This window comes from Nicotiana tabacum, chromosome 1 (assembly GCF_000715075.1).
Source record: "Nicotiana tabacum cultivar K326 chromosome 1, ASM71507v2, whole genome shotgun sequence".
Classification (NCBI taxonomy): domain Eukaryota; kingdom Viridiplantae; phylum Streptophyta; class Magnoliopsida; order Solanales; family Solanaceae; genus Nicotiana; species Nicotiana tabacum.
The window spans coordinates 7789535-7816097 of NC_134080.1; the positions used below are offsets into that span (position 1 = coordinate 7789535).

General features: G+C 37.6%; 1 protein-coding gene across 2 annotated transcripts; it reads left to right on the forward strand.

Annotated features, from left to right (window-relative positions):
- Positions 1-4601: 4601 nt before the first annotated feature.
- LOC107764707 (uncharacterized) lies at positions 4602-14636 on the forward strand. Of its 2 annotated transcripts, XM_075232283.1 has the most exons (10): positions 4710-4891; positions 5830-5943; positions 6021-8553; positions 8698-8801; positions 9076-9145; positions 10225-11019; positions 11477-11679; positions 12887-13010; positions 13435-13647; positions 13828-14636. In XM_075232283.1, exons 2-10 carry the CDS (start codon positions 5939-5941, stop codon positions 13969-13971), a joined length of 4191 nt encoding a protein of 1396 aa, XP_075088384.1. In that variant the 5' UTR covers positions 4710-4891; positions 5830-5938; the 3' UTR covers positions 13972-14636. The 2 variants fall into 2 exon arrangements, with proteins under 2 accessions (XP_075088355.1, XP_075088384.1); XM_075232254.1 differs by having other exon boundaries at positions 4602-4891; positions 5830-8553.
- Positions 14637-26563: the final 11927 nt, after the last annotated feature.

Genomic DNA, 26563 nt, shown 5'->3' on the forward strand with positions numbered 1-26563 from the left:
TATTTCTTAATTATCCACTAGTTTAGTGCTTTTAATTAATTCAGTAATGCAATTTCTACCCTACCACCCATTTAGAAGCTTCTCAAGTTAGGTGACAACTTGAATAGTTTTTGAGGATTAACTTACAGTAATCAAATTGATTATTTACACAATTGAACAAGAAACTGCCTGAATTTTCAAATAAATGCCAATTACATTGACTAAGATGTGACTCTAGAAATTTAAACACATTGAAAACACAATTAATGAAACAAAGAACCTATTCACAAAGCAAATGAAACAATAGAACACATTCTGAACCGCGGATATGGTCGAATTTCAACTGAATTCAACCATAGAAAATAAAAGAAACGAGGAAGAGATGGACAATCAGAATAAAATTTAACAAAAAAAAAACAGGAAAGAACTCACCTGCTCGAATTGACCTTGTAACTGACCCTCTGATTTAAATCACCAAATAAGGTCAATCACTTTTTCTTTGTCAAGAACAAGTGAATAACCTTATTTTGTGATAAAATCGGTCCTAAACCTATGAGGAACTGGAGCATCAATTTTTTTGGATTTTGGCTTTTAAGACTCGAACCCTTGTTTTTAAGATTCGAGTAGATTGGGCCATATTCGAAGGAAGCTGGCTATGGATTAGGGAAGGGGGAGTTGTGGTGGTCAAGGGGTGTTAGTTTGGGGGTGATTGGGTAAGTTAAGGTTCGGGGTCGAATTTTGAACTAATATTCGAAGGGTTTGGATGAGATTCGAGGAAAATAGTTTGGGATTTGGAATAGGGAGGTGGAGAGGAATCAAGGGTGTAAATTTGGTAGTGTTTGGACGTCGGACGTCGCCGTAGGCGATTTTCGGCAGGCGGGGCTAACAAGGGGGTCTCTGAGAGATGGTGAGAGATGAAGAGGTAGGGGGTTTGGTTTGGGGTAGGGGTAAGGGTTTGGGTATATTATATTAGCGATTTAATTTGGGCCGTTGGATAATTGGAATCCAACGGCTCCGATTGAATCACTAATCACAAATGGGGTCGTTTTGACTAAGTGGGTGTTGGGACGGACTGGGCATTGAGTGGACGAGTCAGGTTGTGGGTGAGGTTCTAAGCTGTTGGATATGGGGGAATGAACGGCTCAAATCAAAGGCCGTTTAAACAGCATCTTTTGGTTAAGTGGGAGACAGTGTTGGGATTTGTTGACACTGAAACGACGTAGTTTTTCTCCCATACTACGTCGTTTCAATAGTCTGGGCGAGGGGCCTCCTGGACCGGGTTTTGGACGTGTTTTTGGGCCAGTTTGGACGATTTATCAAGGAAAATGTTTTGGGCCTGTTTTGGTTTAAAGCAAATGGCCCAAAACCAAAACTTCTCTTTAGTTATCTTTTTTTCCTTTTCTTTCCTTCCCCTTTTTCAAAAATTAAAACTAAAAATCCTAAATTGAAATTATAAAAACCCAAATTAGCTTAAAAAAATATTAATTAACTCTAAATAATTATCATAAATAATTAAATACTAAATTAAAAGAAAATCACAAAAATTATACAAAAATATGTTTTTTTTTTGAATTTTTTATTTTTGTAAACACTTAATTATTAATTAATTCCAAAAAATGTAAAAATCAAATTCTAAATGCAGATGCTATATTTTTGTATTTTTAATGCGTTAATAGAATTAAACATGCACACAAACATATGCAAACAATCAGGAAAATCACACAATAATTCCTAAAATAACACATAATTAAAGAAAAGACCTAATTTTGGGAATTCTTTTGGAGTAATTCGTGTGAGGCAAAAATCACGTGCTCACACTCTCCATCTTCCAAACTTCAACTTTTCCAACTTTCGCCGAAATGCTTCAATTTACGCTACGGATCTCCAAATCCAAATTCGAGCGCACGCCTAAATTCAAAATCACCATAAGAAGCTGTTAAGACCGTCCAAAACACATTCCGGAGCCGTTTACACACAAGTCAAATTTCAGTCAAATTCTCATCGCTTAAGTTTCCAAAATTTAGGATCTTTCTTCCAATTCGACTCCGAATCATCCAGTAACTGAATTCAATCATACAAGCAAGTTGATACATATAATATGATGCTGTTTAAGACCTTACGCCACCGAACGGAGCTTAAATTCTCAAAACAATTGGCCGGGTCGTTACGTCATCCAATTCGGTTGGAAATTTTGCCAAATAGGAATTGTTTGGCACATTGCTACGAGTCAACTTATTAACTTTTGGAATTAACCTTGGCTAGGACGAAACATCACGCTTAGAAATGTTATTGAAGGTCTACTACTAAATAATGAAGATGGTTCCTAAGTCAGTCAATATATAACCAACAATATAATCAACATTACAAATTTGTCGTTCGGCCTACCTATAGAAACTCTCACCTTAATTCGTCAAATATATGTACCACCCCTAATTAACCTACAATCTTTCGACCAAATAATATGGGGACTTACCTCTTCAGGATATTTTACAGTAAAATCTCTTTATAAAGAGTTAGCTTGCACACATAATAACTACTCATCAACTTAGATCTGGAAATTAAAACTACCACCTACAATAATTCGTTTTCTGTGGTTAATTTCTCACCAATGGCTACCCACTGCCACTCCTTTTTATTACATATCATCGCTTCTAACCTTTGTACAATTTGCCTATAAAAGTGATGGAACAATCAATCGTCTATTCTTCCAGTGCCCAAACGTTCAACGAATATGGGCCCAATTGGGCCTAACAAATGCTATAAACCACATAAATATATCAAATGCTCACCCTATTAAAAACATTCAATCACTCGTCCATACAACCTATACTCTACCACTCAATCTACCACTACGATTATTAATTCTATATACAACATGGCATATATGGAGCGCCAACCACACACCCCGAACATTCATCAAAAAAATACATATCACAAACAGCTAAATACTACTATATTATCCAGGAAAAAACACAAGCAATAATCACCACACCTATGTAGGTAAAACGACGTCCACCAACAAATGAGGCTATTAAACTAAATACTAACGGATCGTCTAAAGGAAGACCCCCAAAAATGGAATAGGTGGACTTTTTAGAAGCGATTCTGGTAGCTAGATACTTGGATTTATGGGCAAAAGACCCACAGGCAAGTCCATATACATGGAATTATGTGCACTAATACAAGAACTGCAATTAGCATGGCATTATCACTTCATCCCATTAGAAATCAACGTGGATTCCATAGAGGTAATATTTATGTTGAACAACCATAATTTGCACTACTCATCATTGCTGCTGGAACGTAGGTACTTGCTACGTCAACTGGGTAATCTGTGTATCGCACACACATACAGGGAGCAGAATCGTGTTGCAGATGCACTTGCACAATATGGAGCCACACAAAACTCAACTGAGCAGACTCTTGTTCTCCACCAACCACCAACCTTTTTGAACCAACAACTGATGGACGACCGAGGCATTATCTACTTACGAAACAAAACAATGTGTACATCAGCAAACACATTGTATTTTCGTCTTATTGAACATGACAGTGGCTGTAATAGTGTAGCACCTCCTAGGGACCATTCTAATGGCCAGGACAATACTTCTTTTTGTAATAATCTGCAAAGCATACCCGATGCTCCTTGCCACTCAGCTTTAATATAATATAATTTCGTCTATTGACGAAAAAAAAAGAATGAAAAAAGTAGCTAACCTCTCCGAGCGTGAGTGCCGCGTGGCCAGGGTTAACTACCCCATGTTTGCTTGTGCTAACATGCATAGATGGGTTGAGCGTAATTGAGCATATTTGATTACCCCATTATGGGTTGAGCTTGAGTGAGCCTAATCAGAAGCCCCGCGACATTATTAATGTTCTTCGTGCGTGTTCATGATCACATACACAGAGCGATTATGTAAAAACTTTTTCAAAAATTTATTTCATTAAAATTAACTCCGTTGACTTTTTCAAAAATTTATTTCATTAAAATTAACTCCGTTTTCAACTTCAGATTCATTTGGAAATAATGACAGAGAAGGCTTCCGGCCATTAGTGACCAGGGATCCGAATTCCCTGCAGTCAGTAGATAGAGGACAAGTTTGTGGACGGTTTGCCTGTCAATAATGAACTTATCTTTGAAATATGAAGTTGTCTCATAATAAAATGAATTTACCCAGGTCAAAATGTGTTACAGTGTTAGTACACTATTTGTTGGCACTATCGGATTTCTAAATTAGATAAAATTTAAAGTTTAATTTTATTTTCTTTATAAATCAATTCAATCTCCGAATCAGCTTGTGCGCACATTTCAATTACAAGCAAACAAATATAAACTACAATCAAACAAATATAAGGTTAAACGAACTCTCAATCACCTCAAAATTCTTCAATTATAATTTCACTATCGAACAGTAAACACAATTTTTTCCTTAAAATAAGAGGAGGAAAATGAATCAGTGTGTGTGATCAACAGAAGAACTAATTGAATTAAAAATCGTCTATGAGTCCAATTAAGACATTTTGCCCCCTGGACTATCCAATAATGCCCAACCAAAATTTTGCTAAGAATTAAAGGTTCTTTTTATTAGAACAATAGTTGACCATTGTAAAAAGTTCTGAGGTTAATTTGAGGGTGATATTCTTTTTTAATTTAATTACAATTACAATCGGTATCATACGCTCGCATTTTCTGCAAAACCCAAAATCTAATTAAAACATTGTGTAGCCTCAATTACAGAACATTCAGTCGATGAAGTGTAAATCCATAGCGTGTATATGGTCCGGTTCACCGCCGGTTCACAAAGTCACCGCCGTCGCGGCACTCAACAATCCGCCCACTCTCTACACCGGCGGTTCCGATGGCTCCATCATCTGGTGGAATCTCTCTTCCTCCTCCTCAACCTCCAATCAGGTAAAAATCACTTCCGCCTCCTTTAAATTCTCAGGTATTCCCAACTGTAGCCAATACCTCAAATCTAGCATTTTTTAAATCTATTGCTCGTATTTCAACTCAATTACGACGTAGCTAATTACGATCTTCTTTACGCTTTATCGACTGAAATCACATTTATGTTCAATTACGAAGCAGTATTTGTTATTAGCTAATTGTGATATACTCTACGCTACATCTGTTGCTAATTACCACTTGTGCGCGATGTGCCATTTTGCTTCCGTAAGTTAAAGAAAAAAGATCTTTGATTGAGAATTTTTTAGCATATTCTTTCTGGACATTGCAACTTACGTTACTATTAGTGTCAGAGGCTGATTGGGAAACTTTATTGGTTCGGGATGCTACCGAACTACTGACGATTTGACTTACTGGGTTCGAAATTTAATATTTATACATATTTATTAGATTTCTTAACATCTATACAGTGGCTGAACCCATAGCCTATACTGTACGTCCGCCCTTGATTGGGTAGTTTTTGAATAGCTAAATTTTATTTTGGAAAATGAATTAATGTAGGTCCATTTTAGCTTTGTGATTTTAACATATTCTTTCTGAACATTGCAACTTATAGTACTTCTCCAGTAATTGTTTAAATATCTATATTTTATTACAAGAAATTAAACTAACAGTTTGCTTCCTTGAGCTAAACCAAGAGATCTTTTGATTATTATGCTGTTATTTTGAACATTGTACGATATAGGACGTTTCTTGCCAACTCATTATATCTGCATTATTTTCAAGAAAATGAAGGAATATCTGATTGAGCTTGTAAGTGAAAAGAGATGAGCAAATTTGGATTGTGGGAGTAAATCATTGTGATAATCTTTTCTTAGTTGTAGTGTTTGTTATGGTTTAAGTTTATAAGCTCTTCTTTTTTTCTTATTTCTTTTTTGGCTCAGGAAATCACACCGGTTGCCATGCTTTGTGGTCATGTTGCTCCGATCGCCGATCTAGGGATTTGTGTTCCTACTACAGTTTCGGGAGATGGGAAATTAGACGATTCAAATAATGCGGTATCAACTTCTAACTCATCTAACTGTGGTGCATTATTAAGTGCATGCACTGATGGTGTGTTGTGCATTTGGAGCAGAGCCAGTGGACAATGCAGACGTAGAAGGAAAATGCCTCCCTGGGTGGGGACACCATACCTAATTCGACCATTTCCCGAAAATCGTAGATATGTATGTATAGCTTGTTGTTCCTTTGATCATGTTCATTTATCCGATCATCACTCGCCTGTTTCTATTGAGAAGGGTGAAGCAATAGCAGATAGAGACTCACAACATGCTAAACCGGTAAAGTGCACAGTTGTTATTGTTGATACGTATACTCTTGGTATCGTCCAAACAGTTTTTCATGGGAGCTTATCCATTGGGCCTTTGAAATCTGTGGCTGTAATTTCGTCCTTTGGAGATGTATTGACGGAGTCAGTGATGATGGTTGATTCTTTTGGTAAGGCACAGTGTATACCAATATTGAAGGAGTGTGATTCAAGCACAGAAAGCATGACCTCCAAGAGTAGCTTGTTTGATGCAGGCAAAATGAATTGGGTAAATGGGTCAAATGACAGGGGACTTCTGGTGGCCTTTGCAAATCGTGGGCCCATTTTAGCTTTTGTATATGGTACATGCTGCATATTTAGTCAAGTAGAGGATAGAAGTGTCGTGGGAGAGATATCTTTCTCAGATGATCTGCTCTCTATTGAAGGCAAGTCGCACGTCATTGGTGGCATGTTTGTTGGAGATGATAACGATCTGCTTGATTCTGAAGATTCAGATGCCACATTCATTGAAAAATTTGCTGTATGGAATGGTAAAGGTGAGGCCATAGTATACAGGATATGTTACTCAAGTAATATCTTCAAGTATGAGCCTTTTGCAGCTATCCCTGTCATTTGTCAGGAGTCTGGCATGAGCTTCTCTATCTCCTTTGTGCAACTGAACAGCTTTCTTTTTCGCATTGAATCAATTTCTTTTCCTATCAACGAATTATTGATTTGGAAACCTCGTCTGACATGTTGGGTACTGCCTAAGCTGCAGGACAAAAATGAGATAAATTGTCAAGAATGCAGACTTTTAGGTGAAGGTAGAATATTTGATGATTGGACTCATAACCAGTATGCCTCTGAAAATGAGATTGTTGGGCAGGCTGTTGATATACACACAGCAGGTGAGAAGGCCAAAATAACTTCCTCCCAAGATGCTGGTACTTGTTCTAAAGCTATTGATGAAAGTATATCAAACATCACTAAAAATGGAACTTATGAAAGAAAAGAGCTAGTGTCTTCTTCAATGGTTATTTCTGAAGAATATGTGCCTTTGGCTATTGTATATGGGTTCTATAACGGTGATATAAAAGTTGTTCGATTTGATATGTTCTTTGAAGGATTAGATTGTCATGGTCAAAATCCATATCCCGAGTCAAAAGCACATGCCACTCAACATTATCTCTTGGGGCATACAGGCGCTGTACTGTGTTTGGCTGCACAGCGAGCGCTGATTAGATGTCAAGGAGGTAGCTACAGTTATGTTCTACTCTCAGGAAGTATGGATTGTACTGTCCGTGTATGGGATCTTGACTCTAGCAGTCCCATGATTGTAATGCACCAACATGTTGCTCCAGTTCGCCAAATAATTCTTCCGCCATCTCAAACAGAATGTCCATGGACTAATTGCTTCCTCTCTGTTGGGGAAGACTCATGTGTTGCCCTTTCTTCACTTGATACCGTGCGTGTAGAGCGAATGTTCCCTGGCCACCCATATTATCCCGCAAAAGTTGTGTGGGATAGTAGAAGAGGATACATAGCATGTCTGTGTCCAAACCAAACAGGAACATCTGATGCAGATGTTTTGTTCATTTGGGATGTAAAATCAGGTGCTCGTGAGCGGGTCCTTCGCGGAGCTGCTGCTCTCTCAATGTTTGAACATTTCTGCATAGGAATTGACAGAGATCTCCCTCATGGCAGTAGGATAAGTGGAAATACTTCGGCTTCCTCATTGCTTTTTCCTATTAGTGAAGAAACCAAGTATCCACCATCTCATTCACAAACTCTGGGAAAGGGTACTTCTTTATCAAATATATCTGTTAGTACAAGCGTGTCTGGAAGTACTACGGGATCTAATCAATCTGCATTGTTTGCCTTGCAAAGCAGAAAACAGCCTGTTAGAGGCTCTTGTCCTTTTCCTGGAGTTGCCGCTCTGTCTTTTGATCTAACGTCCTTGATGTCTCTATGTCAGACACATGAGTACTATAGAGCAGAGAGTTCCAATCCTGGTAAAAACCAAGTGAAAGAAATAAGGGTTGAGTCTCCCATTAAGAGGAGTGATTTCAGGGATCAGGAAAATGGAGTCCCTAGTTCCAGTGATGAGAGAATCAATGATGAAATTGGTGGTACCTCCAATGAAGCTGCAAGAGGTCCTGAATGGATGTTCTTGCTTGAACAATGCCTGCTTCAGTTTAGCTTGTCTATTTTGCACTTGTGGAATGTGGACCCTGAACTCGATAAATTGCTAGTCACTGAAATGAAGCTAAAAAGACCACAGAATCTTCTCGTAGCTTCTGGTCTCTTGGGGGATCGGGGGTCCTTGACTCTGACTTTTCCTGATTACACGTCAACTCTGGAGGTACGCTGATAATTAACTAGAGTTTACCTAGCTTTTGCTTGACATTTCTTCTCATTTACCAATTTCCCTCCCCCCTCCCCAAGAGAAAGAAAAAGAGCATTTCTCCTCACTTCTTTGCCTCTAAGAAATTAAATTGACATACAGCTTTGGAAATCATCATCAGAGTACTGTGCAAAGAGATCTCTAACGATGGTGTCCCTTGCCCAACATATGATTAGCTTGTCACATTCCTTTCAGGCAGCCAGCAGGTATGATATTGCTGTGGCATACTTTCTGGCTACTATATGTCATTGCTCCCATCATCAAAAAGTAAAAGACACTCACATCTGCAACTTTTCTTACCATTTGTTGTGTCCTTACCGGGTTTATGCAACATGTTTTAGAGAAACGCCATGTCAAACTCGATCTACTGTCTGTCTGCATTACATAGATGCAGTGTCATCTGGCATTTCATTGTTAGAAGCCTCATTTGCCTCCGAACTCTTATAACACTCCTGTCATTGTGTTATTTGTCTTTTCTAGTTCTTTGTCAGCATTTTACATGCGGAGCTTTGCTGAGAAAGTTTCTGATATAAAGCCTCCCCTGCTTCAGGTAACAAATCATCTGAATAGCGCTTCTTTTTTTTCTTTTCTTTTTTTGGTGGGGTTGGGGGAGGGGGCGGGTCAAGATTCCTGATGAACTCGATTTTGGAGGCGGATATAGTCAAGATTCTTTTTTTAAGATCAAAATATAATCAAGATTCTTTTTTCCTTCTTGAGGTACAAGTGAAGATAAATGATTACCTTGATGTTAGGTTCTTTATTTTGTTGTGTGTGTTTGTGTGTGCATAACGATTCTGCTGCCCTTATCTAATAAGTAGTTCAGATAGCTGAATACCTTCCATGAGAGGCAAGAGATGCCGTCAGACTCCGTTTTTATAATTCTTTCTTCTGCACCACTCATTTTTATACTCCATTTGGATTTTCGTTAATTCTATGAGCAACTCATAATTTTAGTGTAAGTGAAGTCCATCTGAAAGTCTGCCTGATTTATGAGGCAGGTCCCTTTGAATTTGCCTAAGTAATAGAAAGAAAATATAATGGAAAGCTTGTCTGGGCCTTGCATTTGTAATTGCAAGGTTCTTTATTCAAGGCTGATGACTGATACAAAATTATATTTCTTGGTTGTAAGCAACTTCACCTTCGACAATGTATGTACTCCTACATATGCTACGCTACCATGCATCAGTAAAGCAGTGCTGCGAGAAGGTTTTATGAGTCGGATGTGATACACCATACTAATAGCAAAACCCTCCAAAACTCTACTAGTTAGCCCCCACAAAAAAAAACCATTTGATTCTTTCTTCCTCTTTGTTGATACCGGCAAGATGATGTCTGCTGGTGTAGTGAGAGGACTCTTAGTACCTGCATACCCAAAAGAGGGCGCTGGTTAAAAAACAAACATTTGATTTTCTTTCTTGCTCTCCCTTAACAGCAGGAAAATAGTCTATCTATCTGCCTAGCTCTGGGAACTTCTCAAATACATTGTCGCTATAACTCATGCCACACGGGTGGTGTTATTTTCTCTACTTGTTGCAACAGTTTGATACATTGATTCTTTAGGATTTGTAGTGTTTAACTAATAGATCTTGGCAAAGCTATTCTTAATGGTTTGAAATCTCTGTTTTGAAGCTTTTGGTGAGCTTTTGGCAAGACGAGGCTGAGCATGTTAAGATGGCAGCACGTTCCTTATTTCATTGTGCTGCTTCACGGGCTATACCATCTCCACTACGTCGGGATAATACAAGAGATAAAGAGAATGGAGTATCACCAACTGGAAACCATGATGCAGTCTCCACAGAAGAACCCACCAACTGCTTGAAGGATGACAGTCAAATTGTCACCGAAGGGAACTCTGAGGATGAACAATCTGAAATAAGATCATGGCTAGAATCATTTGAAATGCAAGATTGGATTTCTTGTGTTGGGGGAACGAGCCAAGATGCAATGACATCCCATATCATTGTTGCTGCTGCATTGGCTGTTTGGTATCCTAGCCTTGTGAAACCAAATCTTGTTGTCTTGGCTGTTAATCCATTGGTGAAGTTGGTTATGGCGATGAATGAGAAATATAGCTCTACTGCCGCAGAAATTCTAGCAGAAGGGATGGAAAGCACATGGAAGGCAAGCATTGGTTCTGAAATACCGCGCCTGATCGGGGACATATTCTTCCAAATTGAGTGTGTCAGTGGTTCATCCGCTAATACACCTTCCAAGAATCCATCTACATCTGTTATGATTCGTGATACTTTGGTTGGAATTCTTCTTCCAAGTTTAGCAATGGCTGACGTATTGGCCTTTCTGAATGTCATAGAAAGCCAGATCTGGTCAACTGCCTCTGATTCACCTGTTCATGTGGTATCCCTCATGACTATAGTTAGGATTGCACGTGGTTCTCCAAGAAACTTAGTTCAATATCTTGATAAGGTTTGTTCAGCTACTTCTTGATTGCTAAACTGAGTGGATTTTGAGATAAAGTACTAACTTGATGTATTAGTTGATATTAGTTGTTACTGCTGTAGCATCGTACAATGTGGTGCTTTTATTGCGCTTTTACGTTATATTGTGAGAGTTTTCACTTTCCACTGTATGCTAGTGTCAATATCTGCTTATCTACTGCACACCCTTGTCCCCATATGATACTTGATAGGCCCCAAAATCTGCAGCTATTAAAACTTGTTAACTGAGATTCTTGACGACTTAGCTATGTGCACATACGAAGTAGTAAATAAAAAATGGGTTGCAGACATATGTTATCTTTTTTTTCTTTCCCTTTTTCTGTTTAGTGAATTTGATATTTACCACATAATAAGAAGACAACTGTGCTTCTAGCACTGAAGCTATTCTCAGATTTAGCATGTCTAACACCTAGATAGATCTGCAGGTGGTCACTTTCATTTTACAGACAATGGATCCAGGTAACTTAGTCATGCGAAGAACTTGCTTGCAAAATTCAATGGTGGCATTGAAGGAAATTGCACGCATATTCCCTATGGTGGCACTAAATGATCCATTGACACGATTAGCTGTTGGAGATGCGATTGGAGAGATTAACAATGCAAGCATTCGGGTATATGACATGCAAAGGTTAGTGAACAATACAACTTAATATTCTGGCAGCCATATGAACAGCTTCTTTCCCTCTTTATTCTAGTAATCTTTAGTAACAAACATGCTGGAATGCAGAACTAGAAACTTGATTAAGCACCAATTTTAACTATATGCTATATAATAATAAGGCTAATTGTTACAGGTTTCATTCTGCTCCATTGGACCTTATTATTGTCATTATTATTTGTTTGTGTTCGTCATGCAACTGAGAATACATGCAGTAAAGAACCTGCAGAATCAATTTTTTTGGCTACCATGCCAACATCCTTTTTGATTATTCATAAGAGGAAATGCAAAATAGTCTTTCATCATAAAAAAGAAAAGAGGAAATAGTTTTTCTGCCAACTGTTGCTCCTAAGAGAATGATGTGAATCTGTAAAGGGAAGAACTGATATAGGAAAAGAGGGTCGATGAAGAAAATATAGTTATAACTACTTTGTAGTTCGGTGACACTCATTTGTCCAAAAACAGAAAAAAGAGAAAGAAAAGCAGTCTGGTAACTGCCCTTTAATGTTAGGGTTGTTTGATAGCTCTTGCTTGTTTGGGGTGACTTTTCATCATTTAGATTTTTGTTTGTTTTAGGACTGTTTTTGTAATTTATATTTCTTCTTCCTTTTGAGTATCCTTGGTTGTCAATATTAAGCATACTATACTCGATTTTAGAGTTTTCTATTCTCTTGAACTGTAGCTTTGTAAACCTTCCTTTTTTGAGATAAGTAGCTATAGCTTTGTAATTAATCCATGTCTTTTTGTAATTGATACTTTCTCCTTTGGCTTTCAAAGTTCTTTTAAAAAGTTCAAGGCTTTGCTCTGTGCAATCCCAATTCAAGGCTTTCCCTTGGTTTCTCTCTAACAAAGTGCGTGAGGCGTCGGTTAGGCTCATGTCACAGGTTCGAACCCTGCCGCAGAAAAAAGCCTGATATTTACTTGGAGAAGGGTAAAGGGGCGGGGCCAACATCCCCCAAGTTTCACCTATGCGCCACTGGCCATCAGCGATTTCTCGATTATAAGAAAAAAGACTTTAACATGAACCAAAGTAAATCTGTTCTTTCTCCACTCCTGGCCTTGTCAGGATCCGGGTTTTGGGGCCCTGTTTTTGATGATTGAGAGCACCTAGGTAATTTGAGATCTATTATTCATCTAATTGCTTGTAATATTGATTCTGTTTTAAACCCTAATGCAGCATGACAAAAATAAAAGTCTTAGATGCAAGTGGACCTCCAGGATTTCCCAGTTTGCTTGGAGGAGCTTCAGGAATGACTGTGACTACTGCAATATCAGCACTTAGCTTTTCACCGGATGGAGAGGTATAATACCTGATGAACTGTTTCATATGATCTTCCTCTTTAAGTTCATCATTGCAAAGTTGTCAATGTTATTGTGCAAGTTTTGTTGCATGAGTGGGTTTGTCCGTTGTACCTTTAGCAAATGGCCAATTAGGAATTCCAGTCCCTACTAATAGAACTGCTGCATCCGAATCACTACAAGAGATTTTTCTTCTTTTGTTAGAGATAGAGACATTTTCATTGTTTCATTAACTTGTTGCCCTCCTCTCCTGGTCCTACAAGAGTCAATGTAGAGTTTAAAGTTATTAGAAGGGCTGTAAACAGAACAAATGTGTAATGTTAGGCGTTTCGCATTGCATGTTTATTATCCACTTGATTGTGCACAATGATACCACCTTTGAAAGATTGCGTCCACAAGTTTTATACAATGTTGTTTTACTTGTAGGGGGTAGTTGCTTTTTCTGAGACTGGGATGATGATAAGATGGTGGTCTTACTCGTCGGGATCTGTGTGGTGGGAGAAACTGAGCAAGAATCTAGTTCATGTCCAGTGCACGAAACTGATTTTTGTCCCACCTTGGGAGGGATTCTTGCCTAATGCTAATAGATCAAGCATAATGGCAAGTGTATTCGGTAAAGATGGAGAAGCTAATCCAAAGGTATGCACTCCTGAGACAGTTCTTATAACCAGATGTTCTTATATTGAATAAGCGTTGTTTTGCACAGATTCTTATGGCTCCAAAGATGATTTGTGCAAGACAACTTTGGTTTTGTCAAATTCCAAAAATATATCTGCTACTACATTGTCCTGTCTTATTTCTTGATTATCTTTCATGCAGGAGAACACCAATGCGTCGAATGAACTGGACAGATTTAAACAACTGCTTCATAATATTGATCTTTCTTACAGAATAGAATGGGTTGGTCAAAGAAAAATAAAACTCACCCAACATGGCCGTGATTTGGGCACTTTCCAGCTATGACAGCCCTGTGCCACCTTACTAAAATTCCAAGTCTTAAATTTTCTATTGTAGTTTTGGCTTTCAATGGTAGAGGTTTATTTTTACTGTAGTTCACATTGGTTGTTAACTGGAGCTGCTGAATATGCCTAGCTCTTGAGTTGATGTCTCACCAACATCTCTACCACAGTTTCAAACCTTTTGAACAGCATTTACTCTGAGAGGAAATACTGTTCAAAGCAGCCAGAACAGTCAGATGTGTGCATCAGTTTACGTCGAGAAGCAGCACCAACTTTTGGTCAGATTCAATGGTAATCATAACCTCTACGGATATACATGTCGATTTTCCATCAGAGACAAGTTTGTCCTTCCTTCGCCCCCCACTTTCATCTTCTGTTTGGGTTCTTGAGGGGGGGTGGGTTGGCACCATACAGGCGGGGCGATTATATTGTACATTCATGTCTTGTACAAGTAATTGAATTCGAATATGTTGAAGTACTTACCTGCTTAGTAGTACAGTTAGTACAAATGTATATCAATAGCTCTGAAGTCATAGTTTTTGTATATTTTCACTGATTGATCTTCATTGGTGTTGGGTGAGCTTTCCTTTCCAGCACCTCTACACGAAATAAAATGAGATCTACAAACATGGAGACCTAGTTCGGTTATCCGAGGTTTAACATTCTTTACATGTGCTCTCTGTGAGTTGGTTGGTGTAGTTTGTTTATGATTTCTATTGCAGCTAGTCACTTTGAATAGGTGATATTTTGTGAACAGAAACACTTCCGTTCAGTTGCTTCAGAATTTTAAGATGCATTATAAAGAGTCAATGTCTGTGAATAATGCTAAATGAGAAATCAAAGTTAGAAGACTAGATCGTTAAAAGGCTTCAAAAAATGCAATAGCAAATCAAAGCTAATGAAAATGGAAGCAAGACCTACACCAAAGGCTCTAAGCTTCTTGTAGAGCATTGTGGTAACGGATCTTTAAAAGGTTCAAATATTAAGTCCAAAGTGATTGTTTAAATCTCCCTCTTCTTTCATTTACAATATAATCAAAATTCAAGAATTTAAGTTCGAATTGTGATTGGTTAAAATCTTCCCCCAAAAAAAACTAGTAAATGTTTTGAGAACAAATTGGTTGTTTCCAACCTGATGGCAACAACTTATACAGTCTAATACCACAAGCACAAGTATGAGTCTGAGAAATGTATTGTGTACGTAGATTTTGCCTCTATCTTATGAAGGTAAAAAGATTATTTTCGATAGATACTCGGCTTAAGAAAATCTAATCACAACAGTTTTGGAGAAAAATACGATAAAGTAAAAGTCATCTGAAAGGAAAACAATAACAATTGCAAGATATAAGATAAGTGAAGCACCAACAAACGACACGTAGTAAAAGAATTATACCTGATGACAGCTTGGATTAATTGGAAAAGGTCAATGAAATGGTGATGCCAAAGTTCCGAGCTCAAATTTCAATTATGAAAAGTAACAAGTGAAAACTTTGAAAAGGATAATACCATTCCCTAACTCAGCCAAAAAATTAGAATCTTGGTAAAAGGAACATATCGACAAATAGGGTATACAAAGAAAATTGACAAACCGTACTAAATCAAGAAAAACAATTTGACTATGGTTTGATATTAGAAAAAAAATTCGATCATAATTGGTTTGATTTTGGTTTTAACTAAAAAAGTCAAACTGAAACTAAATTAATCCGATATTATATTTGAAATATATTTAATATATAAAAATATTTATTGTAATGTAATTTATAAATATTTCTTAAACTGTTTTCATAGTTTTATCTTTTAACGTGTTATTTCAAGGTTGGACTTAGAACTTTTGAATGCTCTAATAAATTTTATAGTCCATAAATATTAGTAACTCAAATAATGCTAGAAAAAACTCCAAACCAAAATCAAATCAACACTAATGCTAACAAAAGATATTCCTTTCAATACCAGGAATGATCAATGTGTAAGATATCTATTTTTTAATTTTGTAATTATTTAGATAAAAATGCATAACCTATTTTTATTTTTTCTTCAGTGTTTAGTCATGTAATTAATAGTACTTATTAGTCATACTTATTTTAGCATGACTTAGTACTTTTAGATTATGATCAATTTTATTATGGCTTATTAGTTAGCAATATTTATTTTAGACGATTTTATTATCTTTATTGTTCAATAATTTAGGATAATGTCATGGCACATCTCATATTTTGAATTATTTTCTTGAGAAACATGTTATTGTAACGATTAAGCAAGTTGTTTTGAGCAATTACGTCCGGTTCAGCAGTTTGAGGTCATGAGTAACTTCATATGGTGTATTATGACTTGCGTGCATCATCTGCTCGGATTTTTGAGAGGCTCGAAAGGGGTTTTAATGAGTGACTCTCATTTGAGAAGCTCGAAGTTGAAATAATTAACCAAGGTTTGACTTTTGAGTATTTGACCTCAGATTGGAGTTTCGATGGTTTCGATAGGTCCGGATGATGATTTTTGACTTAGGTATATGCCTGAAATTTCATTTGGATGTTTCAAGAGGGTTTCGACATTATTTGGCGGAAGTTGGAAATTTGAAAGTTTAGAAAGTTCATAAGTTTGACCGGAAGTTAACTTTAAGGCTATCAGATTCAAATTTTGGTTTCAAAACTTGGGATAGGTCCGTTTCGTCATATGGAACTCTCCTGCAAAATTTGGCGTCATTTGGAGTTGATTTGATATGGTTCGGACGCGTGGTTGCGATTCTAGAGGGTTTCAAAGTTCATGGGAATTTCCATTCGTTTTGGCGTCCGATTCTTGATTCAAGAGGTTATTTTGATATTTTGTGTATCGACCCGACTGGTTGTTTTGAGTATCTGCACTTCGCTCGGTATTTTGAGGGCTCGAGTATCTCCACATGATGTATTATGACTTGCGTAAATCGTCGGTATTGGTTTTCAAGTTATCCGGAATTGATTTGGAAGAATGAACTTTAAGATTTAAGTTCTAAGTTGGAAGAATTGACCAAGTATCACTTTTTAGCATTTGACCTCGGAATGGAGTTCCGTCAGTTCCGCTAGCTCTGTTGGGTGATTTTGGACTTAGGAGCGCATCCAGATTGTAATTTGAAGGTCCGTAGTCGAATTAGTCTTGAATTGGTAAAAGTTGGATTTTTGAGAAGTTTGACTGGGAGTGGACTTTTTGATATCAGGGTTTACGATTTCAAAAGTTGGAATAAGTCTGTAATGGCAAATGTGACTTGTGTGCAAAATTTAAGGTCAAATGGAGGTGATTTGATAGGTTCCGACATTGATTGTAGAAGTTGAAGTTTCAAAGTTCATTGGTTTTGACTTGAGGTGTGATTCATCGTTCGAGGTTGTTATGCGTGATTTGTAGTTTCGAGTAGGTTCGTTTTGTCATATAGAACTTGTCTGCAAAGTTTGGCGCCATTTGGAGTTGATTTGATATGGTTCGGACTCTTGGTTGTGATTCTAGAAGTTCTTAGAATTTAACTTTGATCTTCATGCATTTTGGTGTCCGACTCGTGATTTTAGAGGCTATTTTGATGATTTGAGCGCACAAGTGAGTTCGTGTTGTGTTTCTGGACATGTGTGCATGATTGGTTTGGAGCCTCGAGGGCTCGGATGAGTTTCAGATTGATTCCGTGATATTTTCCATAATCTTTGATTGTTGGTGCTGGTATAATCGCATTTGCGATGTTTTCGTCGCAAATGCAACAGCCGTAATTGCGAAGCCTGGGCTGCTGGGCAAAATTCGCATTTGCGAGCCATATTTGCGAAAGTTGGTCTTCCCATTTGCGAAATTTTGGTCGCAAATGCGACCTTGACAGGAATCCTCCCGGTTCGCAATTGCGATAAGATTTTTGCACTTGCGGGTTCGCATTTGCGAATCCCATATCGCAAATGCGACATCTGCATCCTGTTAAGTACTGAGAATTCCGAGTCTAAGCTTCATTTTCATATATTTTGAACCCTAGCTTCGATGGGAGGCGATTTTATGAAGGGGTTTTCATACCAAATCATTGGGTAAGTGTGTCTAATAAATTTCCAAATATATTTCATGATTTTTTATAAGATTTAACATCAAATTCATGAGAAATCTAGGAAAAACTTGGGGATTTTGTCAAAGTTTTGAAAAATGAAAATCTGGGATTTGAGAGTCGAATAGGACTCGAATTTAAAAACAAAACACATATTTGGACTCGTGAGCCTTTGGGTAGTCAAGACCTACCTTTGGACTCGGGTTTTGACTGGGCGGGCCTGGGGTTTGACTTTTATTGACTTTTTAGAAATTGAATAAAAATCACAACTTTATTAATTTAAATTATTTTCTCTTGCATTGTAAAATATATTCAAGTCTTCTTTGGCTAGATTGAGCCGAGCGGAGGTAAATTGGTAAAGGAAAAATCTAAATTTGAGTATTGAGTTAGCTGAATTGAGGTAAGTATTTTGCCTAACTTTGTTGAGGGAAATTTTTCTCCTATTTGACATTGTTTGCTACATGCGGGGGTGATACATATATGAGATGACGAGCGTATATGTATGTGTCAGGGTTAATCATGCTAGAGGGTAGATTATGTTATAATTGTATCTTGTAGAATTACGTGACCTTCTTGCTTGATGCTTTACTTGACTCCTATATACTAAGAACATAGTATTAAATTTTGGAAATCAAGACTTAGCATAATATAACTCGATCAAATTTGATGGAAATTCCGAGAATACATTGATGTGTCTAATTCTGTCATCTCTATGCATAATCATTAATACATTGCTACAACCGATCTTCTTGAGATACTAGATTCTATACTTGTGTTTTTGATCATTTGTGAGATTTGTGGAAGTACTTGAGTAATACGGCTCTCAAGGATTTATTGAATCATTGTTGGTTTGGAAAGCCGTGATTGAGAATTTGTTTGAAATATTCGTTCGAACACTCTCCTTGATGTTATTTATACTCTTGCCTTGCCTTTTTTATTAATATGCACATGCTTGGTAAGAAAGAGTGTAAAGCACGAAGGGTGATGTCGTGCCATATTATTGAGAGTAAAAGCACGAAGGGTGATGTCATGTCACATTATTGAGAGTAAAAGCACGAAGGGTGATGTCGTGCCATATCATGTGAGTGTAAAAGCATGAAAGGTGATGCCGTGCCATTTCATTTATATTGTTATGCTTTTATTATTGTTAGTTAATGGCACGAAGGGTGTTTCCGTACATGTGAGGATGAGGGACATGTATTATGATGTGATATCTATTTCCCGTGTATATATTTATGCCTTTACCTTGAGCTGTTATTGTCGTAATTATATATTTTGTGTGACTTGTTGTTATTGTCCTGTACTTGACCTCTATCTCAATTATTGTTGTGTTGTCCATGTCTTTTACTTGTTTAACTTGCACATGCCATGCCCATTTTCTACTGTTGTAATTATACTCATGTCGTATCTAATCTGTTGCACTTTAGTACAAGCCTTCCACCATGCTAGTGAGTCATGCCTCTACTTGTTAACTTGTAATGATCATGTGTTCTTTTCTTATTTGTTATGACTGAATTTAGATCTCTACCATTCTAGTTAGTTGGATTAACATTCCTTGTCTTTCCATTTGCTGTCATTACTCACATGCCTTCCGCCTAGTATGTTACAGTGTCCACATTTATATCATCTTTCATTATTGATACTTGTGTATTTCCTACTTTATAATTCATGTTATCGGTATTTATGTCATCTGTTTGGTTCTGTCATACGTACATTTGGTGAGGATGAGTTGAACGTACGAAGGGTGTTGACGTGCTAGTTGATTTGACACGTAATTATTCATATATGGTGAGGAAGAGATAAAAGCACGAAGGGTGTTACCGTTCCATTTGAAATGTTATTTTGGACATATGTCTCATGCCAGGAAAGATGATAAATTTTCTACTGTGATTCCTCTTAGTAATTGTTAACTGTCTCGCAAGGTTGTTTATAGTACTTTTATATGTTATGTTTTGAACGGTTTATATTGGTAGTCTAATATACAGGTTATATCAGTAAGCATCTTTTAACTAAAAGCCTTGTCACTACTTCGACGAGGTTAGACAAGAAACTTACCAGTACATGGGGTAGGTTATACTGATACTGCACTTCTGTACATTGCATGCAAATTTTCTCTTGGAGCGGAGCTGCTAGTGATGTCGGGTGCTGACTTTGAAGATGTTCGTGCGTTCCAGATTTAGCTGCTACTTGTCCTTAGTAGCTTAGATTTTACTATTCTGTTTATTTATCTGTCAAACAGAATATGTATTTATTCGTATAAGTTTTCCAAATTCTAAGTCTTAGAAGCTCGTAATTCGTACTACTAGTTCTTGAGAAATTTATAAATGTTTAGTTAATTATTCTCTATTTTTCTATTAGCTCTGTTGGATTGTATTTTCTGTTAGTTGGCTTACCTAGCGGATCGAGTTAGGTGCCATCACGACCAGTGATTTTCTATTGTTGAGAGCTGGTACTAGTTCCATCGCATTTGCAATGTTTTTGTCGCAAATGCGACTACCGTATTTGTGAGGTAGTCCTCGCATTTGCTAACCTGGGCTGCTGGGGAAGGGACTCGTATTTGCAAAGAAATGTCGCTTTTGTGAAGCCTGTTGAGTTCGTATTTGCGAACTCTGTATCGCATTTGTGATGAAGGCTTGGGCTGGGTAGGTTCACTTTTGCTACCAACTGGTCGCTTTTGCGAAAGACCGGTGTCCACCTTTGTGATCTTTTTGCCGCATTTGCGAAGGCAGCATAATTATTCAAGCTTCGCTTTTGCAAATCCCATGTCACAAATGCGGCATTTACAACCTACATATAGCTGAGTAATTTCGAGACTTAACTTCATTTTGATATATTTTGAACCCTAGCCTCGATGGAAGGCGATTTTAGAAAAGGAATTTCATACTAAACTATTGGGTAATTAATTTTAATCAACTTTCAATTATATTTCGTGATAATAGAGTAGATTTAACATTAAATTCATGAGAATCTAGGGAAAAATTTGGGGATTTCGTTAAATTTTGAAAAATAAAAATTTGAGATTTGAGAGTCGAATTGGACTCAAATTTGGAAACAAAACACGTATATGACTTGTGGGGCTATGGGTAGTCAAGACCTACCCTTAGCTTGGACCCGAATTTTGACCGGGCAAGCACGGGGTTGACTTTTGTTAATTTTTTGGAAATTATATAAAGATCATAGCTTTATTAATTGAAATTATTTTCTCTTTGCATTGTGTGATGTATTCAAGTCGTCTTGGGCTAGATTGAGCCAAGAAGAGGCGAATTTGTAAAGGTAAAAGCTAAATTGAGTATTGAGTTGACCGAATTGAGGTAAGTGTCTTGCCTAAATTTGTTGAAGGAATTTTTCCTACTAATTGACATTATTTGCTACATGCGGGGGTGATACATATATGAGGTGACGAGCATATATGCATGTGCTAGGGTTAATCATGCTTCGGTGTAAATTATACCGTAAACTGTGCCTTGTAAAATTCGGTGACTTTCTTACTTCATGCCTTACTTGACTTCTAGATTACCAAGAACATGGAATTAAATGTTAGAAACCAAGATTTATCTTATCATAAGTTGATTAAAATTTGATGGAATGTGGAGAAACATTTAGGCGTCCAATTCAGTCATCACTATGCTTAATCACTAATACACTGCTACGACCGTTATTCTTGGGATATTAGATTCTATACTTGAGTTATATATCATTTTGAGATTTGTTGAAATGATTGCACAATAAGGTTCTTGAGGGTTTACTGAACTATTGTTGGCTTGAAAGTTGTGATTGAGGTTCATTTGGAATATTCATTTAACCACTCTCCTTGATGTTATTTATGTTTCCTACCTTATTTGTCATTGGTATACATATGCTTGGTGAGAAAGAGTGTAAAGTACGAAATGTGATGTCGTGCCATTGTATATATATTATCATGTGAGGGAGAGTGTAAAGTACGAAGGGTGATGTCATTTCATATATTTTATCATGTGAAGGAAACTGTAAAGCACGAAGGGTGATGCCGTGTCATTTCATTTGAGTGTAAAGCACGAAGGGTGATGTCGTGTCATTTCATTGGAGAGTAAAAACACGAAAGATGATGTTTTTTCATTTCATTTATATTATCATGCTTTTATATTATCATGAGTTCATGACACGAAGGGTGTTTCCGTGCAGGCGAGGACGAAGGACATGTATTATGTTGTGATATCTTTTCCTTGTGTGTACGTCATGCCTTTACCTTGATCTGTTATTGTCGTACCTATATTCCTATGCGACTTGTCGTTATTGTCCTGTCTGTTGTTATTGTCGTACATATGTTCCTATGTGACTTGTTGTTGTTGGTGTCCTATCTTTGTTCTCTATCCCAATTTTTGTTGTGTTGCACATGCCTTCTGCTTGTTTAACTTGCAAATATCATGCCTACTTCCTATTGTTATATTTGCATCCATGTCGCACCTAGTTGTTGCATTTTAGTATAATCTTTCTTCCATGTTATCCGTTCATGCCTCTCCACTTGTTAGCTTATAAAGATCATGCTCCCCCCTCCCCATATTTGTTATATCTACACTTATGCCTTCTACCATGCTAGTTAGGTGAAATTATGTTCTTCCTTCCTAATTGAGGTCATCATTCCTATATTTCCTACCTTGTCATTACTGTTGTCGGCATTTCTTTCACCTGGTTGGTACTGTTACACGTATATTTGTTTAGGATGAGATAAGTGCACGAGGGTGTTGTTGTGCCATTGGACTTGATGTCTTGAGTATATTTCTTACACTATGAAAGTTATGGATTTATTACTGTGATTTGCTGGTTATCGCTCTAAGGAAAGGATTGATCATAATATTGATTAATCGTGGTTCTTCCAGAAATCATTTACTGCTTCGCATAATTGTTTCCTTGTACTCTATTCTACAATGTTCTAGTATTGTTCTATTGCTAGTGTTCTGTACAAGTTAATCGTGGTTCTTCCAGAAATCATTTACTGCTTCACCGAGGTTAGTTAAGATACTTACTAAGTACATGGGGTCAGTTGTACTCATACTACACTTCTGCACCTTGTATGCAGATTTTGGAGCGGAGCTACGAGTGATGTCAGGAGCTGGCTCTAAAGATTTTCATGACTTCTGGATGTGGCTACCACTTGTCCCTGGGTAGTTCTAGAGTTGAATTCTATTTATGTACATTTCAAATAGAAGTTGAAGTTGTTTCATATCTGTCTTTACAATAATCTAGTCTTAGTAGCTCATGTCCTGTACTACCGGTCCTTGGGATGTTGTATGGAATCCAGTTATATCATTTGTTGATCATATTTATTTTATTTGGATTGTGCTAACTGTCAATTGGCTAACCTAATGGATCGAGTTTTATGCCATCACAACTAGTGGATTTTGGGTCTTGATAAGTTGGTATCAGAGCACTAGGTTCGTAGGTTCTACGAGTCATGAGAGAGTGTCTAGTAGAGTCTTGTGGATCGGTATAATTACTTTCATACCTATCTTCGGGAGGCTAAAGGGAATTTAGGAAAATTCCCCTTCCTTCTTTCCTTATCGTGCGGCCTTGTTTTAGCTTGAAACCTATGATTTTGATTCTTCTTATTCATTCATATATGATGTGACGCACTCAGTATTCGTGATGCACCGACGATCTATAATGTTGCGGATAGATTACGGAGGGCTATGGATGCTTGATTAGTATCACGATGTACTGCCTAGTCTTAGGAGCCGATATAGTGTTAAATCTTTCAGTCGTTCATTTGTGGTATGAGGCGGGTTCTTATATCTGGTTAGTAAGCACATACTTGGGAAGACTAGCTGGTAGCCTAGGTGTTGTGATTAAGGTGGGTTCATGGTAAGGTATCGATTTGAGAATAGCCGATGGGCCATATCCTACGTGATGAGTCTGGATCGTGTGTTTCGTATGAGGTTTCCATTCGGTGGAGTGCATATATTATCATTTCAAAGCATTTGGGGAAGTTGTTTAACTTTTGCAAGGATGGGTAAGTGCATGGTAGAGACTTCGAAGTGTTCTATGACTAGTATTGCATGAGTTTTTGAAGTATTCGGCTAAATAACCGTGCGGGATCGGGGCATGCTATGAAGATATGGTACTTTGGATTGCCTATGAGGTATTCTATGGCTTCAGGCTAAGTGGGGGAGTCTGCTAATGATGATCAAATTGTAGGAGCATGCGTTGTATTAGTTTCTGAGCCGAGGGATTGCTTTGTTGTTTCTTCGAATAGTCATGTGCTGGTGAAACGTGGGTTTCTCAATGCATATTAGTTGTGTATTAAAGATTAGATTAAGGTGAGTGGTTATTGAGAAGGTTCTAACGAGTTTTGGGTCTAATGTAGCATTTAAGGACTTCTGAATTTGTGTACAGGTAGGGTTAAGATCGGTAGCGAATGGTGATCGGATCTGCGGTATTTCCTTGTCAAGAAAGATTCTACATGGAAATGTTGGAGAGATGCAAGAATTGGATTTGGGTTCCCAGGAGGTTCCTTCAGAGCGATCATATCGAATTGAGTTACTTCCGGGATAGCAGTTTGGGTGATGCGGTTGAGTTAGAGACGATCAATTCTAATGACTCGATCAAGTGTTAATGAGTTCCGAAGAATTCATCATGGTTATGGACACGACCAGAGTTGGTGTTTGCTACAGGTATATAAGTTATATTGTGTGTGGTGATGTTCTCCTGGATTAAGTTAAATGAAAGGTTCGCAGTTGATGAAACGTTCAATTTGCTTATAGTTTGGAGTTGATTATGGAATTTTCATTGTGTCACGAGTTAGCACGTTAGAGGTAGTGCGCCATGTGAGGTTGAATAATGTAAGTACAAGGCTACAGTTCAGTTTTGGGGGGAAGGATATGAGTTCTTTATGACAGGGACGATTTCAGATGTTTAAAAGGATATGGCTGCTATTTGATATCGCAGAGGAGAGTGAGCATGTTGCCATGTGCATTGTGTTTTGACTTGTGGGTGTTTTCTATAAGATGATGGAGTATGAGTTACGTATCAGCCATTTGGGTAGTATTGTTGAGATCAGATGTGAAGATTCTGGTATTCTTGAGATTCAAAGACTGGATGTTCTCATAGGCGGACTATTCCTTAATTGCGAATTGTGAAGAAATGTTAAGGATTGGGTGATTAATGGTATGTGTTAGGGAAAGGTTGCTATGGACTTTTGGGAGGTCATTTACCTGTTTGGGAATAATCAAAATTTGGTTTGGGGATTATTTTTTAGCCTAATGAGAATGTGTATTCTGTATCGGATTGAATTTGCTTGCTCTTGTGCAGCTATTACCACATGCATATCATCTGGCGAAATGGATGTTGTTCATGCCTTGGTCTATATTATGTGTTTCTCTCTTATGCTATGATGCGTTCTGAGGGTTACATGATTTTTCGCACGCATATTGTAATTCTATTTAGGCATTATGGCGTTATGTGCCAGATGGCCCTCGTAATATTGACTTGCTTATTGCACCATAGTTGTGCTTGTCTTTCATAGTATTGTTGTGCCTAATCATCTTCCCACATTTATAATGGTGCACTCTATCGTGTTTGATGTTGACGCACATGTGATCAGTGAGCCCGAGTATTATGGCTCGATGGGTACCCTATATGGACTGATATGATGGGATTGGATTGCGCACCACAATGGTACTGTGATGAAATGTAACTCTTTATGTTTTATTTCATGTCTTTAGCTTTCACCTTGTTGAAAATAGTTCATAGAAAAATGTTAAAATATCATGCCTGTTTAACGTGCTTAGTAGCCTTCCTATTTAACTTTCTTGCTATTATCTGTCATGTCTGAATTATTACTTATTGTTTTACAGGACCGCGTTGTATGGGGCTCTATATGGTTTTTGGTGAGACTTGTCGGTTGGGATGCTTGTATTGGCTGAGATGAGGTTTTCAAACCTAAGAATTGCACTATCGTATTGGGATAAGGATTTTTTGGAAGAATTATACTACATTTCTGCTGAGGATTTGGGCAATGGCCCTAGTTGGACGAGTGAGCTTCTTGGATTATTGATCATATGAGTGGTTAAGAGATTCTAAGTGTTTCTTTCTTATCGGCAGTGTAAGAAGGTTTTGAACGAGGTTCTAATCGATATGAGGTTTACTACCGGTACTGAATTTGTTTTTGGGTAGCTATGGTGGTCGGAAGTTATTACTACGGGCATTTGAGTTGTGTAAAATATCATGTAATTGTACCTTGGGTTGAAATTGTGGCTTGATTCAGCTTGTTCGGGTTTATACAGTGTATTGATGCGAGATCCGGGTTCTCTGATGAGTTTCAGATATTAAGGACTGAGATCTATCCTAAGGTTATGGGTGAAGGATGAAATGAGATCTTTAGATAAGTTGAATTGTCAGGCATACATAGGTTAGGGTGATGGGGGAATCACCCATGGGTGTATGTATATAGTGAACTCATGTAGTGATTTGATAGCTTTGGGACAAATCTTGGCACGTTCGAGGACGAACGTATGTTTAAGTGGGGGAAGGGGGGTATGTAACGAACCGGTAGGTCATTTCGAGCAATTGCATTCGGTTCAGCAGTT

Bases quoted from the DNA above. Each gene is read 5' to 3' on its own strand.
- LOC107764707 (XM_075232254.1), top strand. From the start codon at position 4,730: ATGAAGTGTAAATCCATAGCGTGTATATGGTCCGGTTCACCGCCGGTT. The intron at 11,020-11,476 runs GTTTGTTCAGCT...ATAGATCTGCAG, and splicing joins TAGTTCAATATCTTGATAAG to GTGGTCACTTTCATTTTACA. The intron at 13,011-13,434 runs GTATAATACCTG...TTTTACTTGTAG, and splicing joins GCTTTTCACCGGATGGAGAG to GGGGTAGTTGCTTTTTCTGA.